We start from the raw sequence: 9,133 nt of genomic DNA, 5'->3' as shown, positions 1-9,133 counted from the left end.
CAATTTTTGAGCATCTGATATACTTCAGCTTGACCTGCCTTAGGTCCATCATTTCAATCATATGTGATTAATAAACATCCAGCCGGTCCGCCCGTCCTGGCTAAATGTATGGCTTTAAAACTAGGAAGACAACCCAAACAAAGCTCTGGCCTAGAGGACTCATTTGTATTTTTATTTGATAAGCTATAATCAAATTGTGAACTTAGCACAACCAGGAGCATGTCTGGTGCTGTCAGCAGGACAGTGTACAGACGGGTTTGCCTTTGGTAAAGGGCTAGCTCCTTCTTTTTACACCTCGAGTCACTGAGTAAAATCAACTATTTCCAGGATTAACAATCTTTAAGGTAATTAGTTCCCTGCTATATTCAGGGACATTCCAGCAGCTGCAAGGCTGTCTCATGTCTGAGGCGCAGATACAGATACCTGTTTGGCAGCCACTTTGACGGTATGTGTACTCTAAGTTCTTGTCACATTATAAACTGGATGTTCAATTTTAGAATCTATCATTTTTTGGCACTAAGATTCTGTAAGTTGCATCTGGTTGAGAGTTTTAGTGAATTCATTCAAATCCATTTAAATCTTCCATTCTCCTTGTCTGGACCGCTGTGTTTTTTATTTTGTTTTTTCATTCAAAGCTATATCTTGGCTTGGTAATGTTCTCTAACTTAAGGCCTAGGGACAAGGAAAATAGTAATGTTCAGATACTTCGGGTAATGTCATTATTCCGATTTTCTGTTCTGCATTCTAAGTCTTACTCCTTTCCATCCTCCCTCCTTTGCACAGCTTTGTACCTAGGCTTGAGCATTTGTCCCACAATGTGGGATGGGCTATGTGTCTTTTTGTAGGGCAGTGTATAGGAGGGTTTCTGTATGTTCTCTTTAGTTGGTCGTAATTTAACTGTGTCAGCAGGGAGGCAAACCCCCCCGACCCCCCCCCCCCCCAAAAAAAAAGAGGCCTGGGGCGAGAAGAGAAAACAGTAGTACTGGGATTACCTCAAGTAATCTGGACAAAATAAATTGCTACAAGGCCTACTTGGAAAAATGTGCATTTGTGGTACATTATGAAGGCTGGGCCTTCTTTAGGGTTTTAAATTATTAGTGAACGACCAAGTGCAATTTCTTGGCAGTTGAAATTATTATCATGATTGGGTTAAAAAAAACATATAAACACTTAAATTGTGGAACGCATTAGAAAGTACAATAAGCATATACTACATTCTTATGACAATGCAAAAACAAAAATCAATAACTGGGCAATAATTTGTACTATGACTACCACAAGACGTTGAGTAGGTGTTACGGTGTTTCACAACACCCCCTCACGAACTACTGTCCTCACACTACCGAAAATATAAGCCTGTGAGCTCTTGCCGGTTTGTAACTGTTATCATAATGCAAACTCTGTATGTTAAAAGTAAATTGCAAACCTCTCAATAAGCTACCTGTGTGGTTTCCCAAGTTAAGGAATTTGTGAATAAGTAAAGAAAACGATGTCTCCTTTAACAGAGAATTTTGGAGTGTGTAGACTGCATGAGGCCTAGTGGGAAAACTCACTCTACATGTCTAGCCTACACTGCGCCAAGGCTCTAGTTGCTAAAACATTCAAAATTACTTGAACGAAGTTCATTACATTAACAGGAACACTGTATGCGGCTTTGCTTTTTTTAAGCATTATGAAGTCAGTCAATGTGACAGACATGTATATGAAAGCCATATTTTATAGCCAACAAAATTAATTACATTTTTGAGATGCCACAAATAACTAACATTTTACCTAGGTGGTTAAAAAATGAACATAATTTCCCTTAAAAAATAACGAGAGGAGGCAAATAAAAAGTGTATCTATTACTCTATGTTTCTAAAGGAATTCCGAGATAAATGCACTTGATAATACAGGTAGTAACATTGGTCGCCAGCGCTGTGCTATAAATCAATTGCTCAAGTGCACGTGCCTTGGAAGAAAGCATTGCCTGTACAGGCATCGGAATGGTACTTGATTGTATAGATGTTACCATATCACTGTGCTGAAGCTGGAGAAAGGAAATAAATGTTGAGAGAGAAGTAGGCGGCACGTGAGGACGAAACTTGGCTAAAAGGCTAAAACATAAAAACTCCAGATACATGCAATAAAAAAAGATAGCTCTAGGGGTGGATCATCTGCTGCACAGACTTGCATGTAACTTAAAGCTCACAAGTGCAATGCCACCAGAGGTGACTAAGCCATCTCAACCACATGAAAAAACGTATTAAAACTGTGTGAAGTACTAATAAAACCTATTATTTAAGCAGCAAGATTATATGGTGCGCACTATGTTGCCATTATAATTTACAGTAAACAAAAGGCTATTCTGAATTGCTTTACCTTTTCTACAATGCTTACCAACTATAGTTTTTTTAATCAAAACTAGAGTTAAACTAATGAAAACCTTGAACTCCCCTGAATACGTATTTGTAAAACAGACATTACATTTTTGAATTATTACTTAAAGACCACTAACAATGTAACCACTTACGTAGTACCCGTGGCCACAATATAAATGGAATTGATGTGTGCCTGTCTTTCTAACATAATCATTGTTCATGATAGCAAAGTTTCTCCTACATTTGGCAATTCAAAAACCTAAAAAGAAAGAAAAAGGAATGTGTACAGCGTTACTGATACTATCAGTGTTTTCTATGAACGGGATGTACTCTCAGGATAACACAATTCCATCATTTATTTTCTCTTGGACATTTGACAAATGCCTGCAGCTGTACCTCCAGCTTACTACGCATAATATTTATCAAAAAGTGCCATTTCAAATGTGTACAAATAGTATTTAAAATAACTCTGTAGCACGGGTTTGGACACAAGCCCACAGCAATCATTTTCTGGATTGCACAACCATATATATATACACATACATATAAACGTGAAAACATTTTTGTATTGGAATGTTTCAAAACGCATTTCTTTAAACAAATTTCACATTAACTAAAAATTTGTTTTGTTGGACGGCCATCATCATGCAAGATTCAAATATCAACAAACCTATCTACTTCAAATGAGGCACTGTGGCTGAAACTAATTTTCAAAGCATGTTATTTTCATTTCTTTGTTCCACTGTGAAAAGTGATTCTCTCCAATCACATACCATCAGACGTGCATTAAATCTTGAAATATTAATAATGAATTTAGTTTCCCTGTCCCAAACACTAAAATGCACAGTGCAGGCGGAAACAATACAAATGTTCTTCTCATGATCCTTGTTTTTGCATGTTCTTTAAGTCAAGAAAGCACTAGGTCATCAGGGCATCACTCATGCTATACGCAGAAGCAAGATGACTGACAAGCTTTGGTTTTGCGACATTTCTTTTCCACTCTTTCCAGGGGCTGGCTAGTGATGCACAGTATTCAAAATAAAAATAAGTTTATTGTAACTCAAACACCAAAGTTCACTTTTTACAATCCTGTCTCAGATGCCTCGTTTGTATGCTCATTTGGCTGGACGAAGATTCGTTACTTTTTAGTCTCTTGTTTTTTATGTTAACCTCTTCTCGTTTTTGTTTGAGGCTCCTCGAGGTTTCAGCCATTAAGAGTAAGCTTTCTTTCAAACTGCTCGTGCCATGCTCTCTGCACACAGTGTCCAGTCCATCCATCCACTGCACCATCTTTTCTAGTTCAGCCTGAACCACCCTCTGCTCTTCCAATTCAGCCAGAAGGGCCTGCTTTGCCAGCGTTTCGTTCCTACATTGCTGCTGCAGTTGCTCGGTCTCTTTTTGGAGACGCTCAACCTGCTCCTTGGTATAAGGATACCGCTCATGAACCTTGTCACTAGGAAGGAGAGCATTTTTAGGAATGCTAAGCAGATTCAAAAGCGCATTTTCTAACTTCTCAAATAAGTGATTAAAACAATCGTTCATGAAGCAAAGATACTTCTCTGTGCTTTCCCGGACCTGGAAAGGGCTAATTTTACTGCTCGGGAAACCTTCCAATTTCTTCAGGATCACCTTTTCAACCACCAGCATGGTTTCAAAAAGGTAGCCCTCAAAGGCAACATAGATTCGATAAACACATGTTTGAGGTGTAAATCCAAAAAACTGAGCTTCATAACACATTGGATTCACAGACATCGCACTCAAAAATGGAATCAAATACAAGGAGACCTGTAAAGAAAAAACAGGAATACAATGAGTTTTCACAATAAGCCAGCAATCATTTCACAGTGTACGTGTTCGTCTATGTAACAGTTTATGAAGAGCAAAACATGGAAACAGAAATTGCTAATTTCTACTAAATAACAGGGATGCACTAATATAACAGACTAGAGGTCAGATTTTAAAAGGGAATTTTCAGAGAGAATCATCAGCATCTATGTTTTCTTCGATGGCTGGCTCTGGTCAGACTGATCAACAGCTGCAGGACAATTTATACTTATACTGGATAAACCGTAGCCAGCAATCTCTGAGGTGCAACTTACCTCTAATGCCTTATACAGCGGTGTTTGCGAATAAAGAGCACTGGAAAGGAAGGACTTTTCTGAATGCACGTGTAATATATTGTAGAATCGTAAATTCTTGCTTACTTTTGGTCAGTAAACAAGCTATAATCAAAACTTTAGTCTTAGCATTGAAGCATGTAGCATTCTTACATTTTAGAACTCTGGTCAGTCTTGGCATCATACCAAGACTGAGAATGTTAGCGATGCCAACACAACGTTTGTTTTTGATGAAAAATCTTTTGTCGTACAGGTTCACCTCACAAGTGTATGCCTACTCGTCCAAGACCTGTTTGTTTATCTCCTAATTGGAGACATGACACTGAATGTAGGTCCTCTCGCTGTTCAGCTGCTTAAAGCTCAAAATAAAGTTACATAGTTTTTTGATGTAAAGATCCGAGCAGTCAAGCACAAGCTGGTGACTTCAGCAGTGACATATAGTATGACAAAGTAATAATGGTCTATGATGCAATTTAAGGGTCAAAATCAGCATGGTTGTCTCCATATTTTATCATTTAAAATTAATAAACAAGTTTTGGAAAAGCCAACGGATCTGGGATTGACTTCTGTCTAGGCTTGTTTCAGAGCTGCTTTTGGAAAACATCATTGATGTGGGAGGTGCTGGGCCCTCGCCAATACTAGAAAAAAAAAAATAGAAAAAAAAAAAAAGAAGTGTAAAGGCAAACATATTGTTTTAGTCTCAAAAAGCACACCTTTCTCTAACACTCCTAGTATTAAAGGATGTGTTTTGTATGGATGTGTTCCTCACGAAAGATGAAAATGCTACCACACACAGTGGAATTGGCCAATGGCTAAAGTGGGCTGACCAACAGCCCCAACAACAGACCAAAGGATGAAGTGAATGATTAAATAACAATAAAACACAAAATGAGTACACGTATCATAGTGTATAATTAAGGCAAAATCACAACTCACCCTCCAAAAACGTGTGCTCCTCCATCGACTTCAATGCCACCAAGCTAAATGGTTTCACTATTCGTAAGGCTACGTTTTAGAAAGGTGTTACTGGTCTTGGTGCAAACAGGCATTTCAAATGCTCTTTGTATGAAATTGGAGTATTAGTTGAGGAGTAGATGCCTACCTCAAGTAATAACCACAATCCTTGTTAGGGCAAATTACTAAAATCACTAAACTAACCTGAGCTCAAACCCCTAGTAGCGATGGCACAGGGCAGCCAGGTTTAACTTAGAGGCAATAAGTAAAGCATTTATGCAGTGCTAAAAAGTAACAAGGTCAAAACACAAGCACTAAATGATGAGCTATGGTAAACAACATTCTTAGAGGCACTATGTAAAGTATTTATGCAGTGCCATAACAGTAATAAGGTCAAAACACAATACAAGAAAAATCCCAAACCAATTTAGAAAAATAGAGAATAAATTGTAATAAATAAAATGACACCAAAACAACAAATCAAATAAGGAACACTGGAGATACACATCTTTAAACTTTACTTAAAACAAATAGCACCAAAAAGAGTTAAGCACCGACTGCGGTAATCTGGTTGGACTTGACTTGTACTTAAGCGCAAGTTAAGGCTGATGGAGACGGAGCAAGGGTTAGATACGGAAACCAGGTTCAACTCGGTTGGAAATGTATACCTTCTGACTAAGCCTCATGAGATCGAAATCAAAAATCCTCAGTGGAGGATGGCAGAAGGCTGTGGCCAAAGAGAGCTCTACGACATCGGACAGCAGCAGGACGAGGACCCGGTGAAGCCGTTGACTTCTGACAACTACAAGCAGAAGACATTTGAATTTTGCGCCAAAGGAAGGTCCCTTGCCAGCCAAATACTTTTGACACCTTCGCCTGATGAAGATTTCTACGTTTGGACTTGGTCACTTTTTTGGAGCTCAGATTCTTCCATTGGAGCAAGACTGTAGCTGAAAAGGGCTCCACGAAGCCAGATACCGTCTCTTCGACGTCCTGCAGAATCAAATTTGCTGCTGCGGAAAATCTTTGGATGGGACCAACTTGAATCTTCAGCCCAGAGGGAATGCACTTTCGTCAGATCAACTTGGCAGGTTGGTCCCAGTCCTCCAGAGGACTTTGAAGCCACAACGTTTCACTGTCCCATGTTGCTGGATATGTTAAGAATACATTTTGACACAGCCAAGGGTACCAGGACCTTTTGGGACGTGGGGTCAAAACTCACTTCAGCAGAAGCCACCGGCAGGGTCCAGTGGAGGTTCAGTCAGATCTGGTCAGTTGCAGGAAAGGCCTTTTATAGATTGTCTGACCCTGAAGTCTGAGCAGGAGGTAAGCATTATGACCCCTGAAATCCACTTCTGGCTCCAAGAAGGAGAGCAGATCCAGTCTTCTAGGTTCTTCTCAGATCTCAAACAGCAGGTTTAATCCTCTTCCAATCTTCCACAGGGTTCTAAGGAGGAAACTGTGGGTGCCACATTTATGCCTGGGACCAGCATGGTGATGTGGGTGACTCCTGGCCCCTCCCTAACCAACATCGGACAAGTTGCTGAAGGTAACCCTGCCCACTTTTGTAGCACGTCTTTGTGCCCTAGAGCAAACAACCCCACAGTGTCCCTCTATGTCTAAATCCAAGATTGCAAAACATTTATTCCCCTTTGTAGAGCCTGTGTGCCCCCTCCCCAGAGGTGGAGCCCGGGAAATGAGCCCCCTCTCCTCTATGATCACTCTAAACCTGTTGTGGGGACAATCCCTCCCCCACTGGGATTGGTGCTTGCCTAAATAGGGCAAACGAAGAAGTGCTCTGCCTAGGAGTCAGGTTGCATTTCCCTGTGATAGTGTAGGCCTCTTTGAAGTTAATCAAAATACTAGTCACCACCCAAATGTTCATCCTGCCAGAGGAACAGAAACATCTTCCCATTCACAAAAAAGACATTTTCTGTTATATTTATTAAAAACACAACTTTGCTTATAAATATTACAAACAGTTAAAGAATCAAATTTGTGGCTGTTTCCTAGCTGGAAATAACATTATTATTGTATACTGCATACCAATGCTTTCCTACAGAACAATTAGTTAGCCTTGCTACAGTGAAAAGAGGTTTTGAGGCTTTCATGCTGCAAAGACGTGCAACATTACATTTCTACATATCCTACTTCTAAATACCATGCACCCTGCCTTATGGGCAGTGCGACCGACTTAGGGGTGACTTATTAGTATTTAAAAGGAAGGCTTAGGCCTGTCAAAAGGGGTTATTTTGACAATTCAGGTACGCAGTTTAAAATTTCACAGCGGGCTACACTTGGGAGGCTTCCAGTCATGTTGCACTGTTACTGCAGTGGATGATTCAATGGGTGCTGTAGTCCACTAGTGGCATTTAACTTACAGGCCCAGAATACACTTTGTGCCAGTGGTTCTTAATCTTTTGATTTCTCTGGACCTCCAAAGAATCATTACTGAAGCCTGGAAGCCTCCACTGAGGGATTAATGGAAGCTGGGGCCCACCAGCCTAAGCGATTCATACAATTTAAACCTTCAAACAATAAACAAAAATACAGAAACATATACATCAAACAAATGCACAAATATTGAAATATTTTCTTTAATTCACATACAGAAAAATTACAAAAATTAATTTTAATTTAAAGTTTGGAGCTCTTCTAAATTAATTTAATACCCTGGAAAAAATATTCAGAGCCTTCCAAAGTGATGTCAACTCCTTCCAGTTCTATTACTGGTGTTTCTCCTTTATTGTGCACTTCTGCACAGTTTAGTACACTAACATTGCCCCCCATTCTATCAAGCTGGCATCTATGGTTAGCATATAATGAGGATCAAACCTGAGAAGAAATCACCTGGACAAGGAGTCTGTTTTTAGACACCACAGAAATTGAAGTGAAATGTACTCAGGTGGTGGTTTGGGCACCAAAAGAAGTTTGGAAACTTTTTCAAAACCTTTCGCTCCAGAACTACAAGGAGCTGACGTTGAAAAGTATCCAACCAGCAGTTCCTTGGGATCTGATTGCATTATGTTCGATCCAGGAAAGAGTTTTCCAGCTGTATCATGCATTTTACTGTCCGGTTTGCGATGGGTAAAATGCAGTTTAGTGTGTATGAATTCCAAATTGCGATTCGGTACACGTTACCGAATCACAATTTAGAATTGCAAATATATACCCACTTGGTATACCGGAAGGGGTATGTTCAGGACGACCCTTCCTAAAACTGAATCACAGCGGTATGTAAGAATGTTTTGTTTACAATATGCGGTCACAAAACATTTGCATTTTACCACATGGTAACCCATTCGCAAATGGGAAGGGGTCCCCAAAGGGACCCCTCTGCCTTTGTGAAAATATTTTTAAGAGCAGGCAGTGGTCCCAGGGACCACTGCCGACTTTAAAAAAATGAAAAGTAAACTTTTTATTTTTTTAAACGCATCCAGTTTTCCTCCAAGGAAAATGTGCTACCTTTAAAATAAAATAAAAAAATAAATTGCTTTATTTTAAAGCAATCACAGACATGAAGGTCTGCAGACCCCAGGCCATCATCCCTGTGATTTTTCCATTTCCTAATGGGTCGCAAATTGCAACCTACCTCATTCATATTAATGAGATAAGTCGATTTGTGACCCATTAGGAAACGCTTAATGAAATTCAATGAGTTTCATACATTAGAAATAGCGATTACCTAATTGCAATTTGCAT

The 9,133-nt window shown here is 39.6% G+C and overlaps 1 protein-coding gene across 2 annotated transcripts in view; it reads right to left on the bottom strand.

Moving 5' to 3' along the window:
• Nucleotides 1–3,289: 3,289 nt before the first annotated feature.
• MIS12 (MIS12 kinetochore complex component) overlaps nucleotides 3,290–9,133 on the bottom strand; it is a 43,849-nt gene continuing 38,005 nt past the window's right edge. For both annotated transcript variants that reach the window (XM_069226679.1, XM_069226678.1), the window contains exon 2: nucleotides 3,290–4,145. In XM_069226679.1, coding sequence (XP_069082780.1) covers nucleotides 3,435–4,112 — 678 coding nt within the window. In that variant the 5' untranslated portion in view covers nucleotides 4,113–4,145 and the 3' untranslated portion in view covers nucleotides 3,290–3,434. The remainder of the gene's footprint in view (nucleotides 4,146–9,133) is intronic.

This window comes from Pleurodeles waltl, chromosome 3_2 (assembly GCF_031143425.1).
Source record: "Pleurodeles waltl isolate 20211129_DDA chromosome 3_2, aPleWal1.hap1.20221129, whole genome shotgun sequence".
NCBI classification, from domain to species: Eukaryota; Metazoa; Chordata; class Amphibia; order Caudata; family Salamandridae; genus Pleurodeles; species Pleurodeles waltl.
Note: the sequence above shows the minus strand (reverse complement) of the source record. Positions and strands in the feature narration are given on the sequence as shown.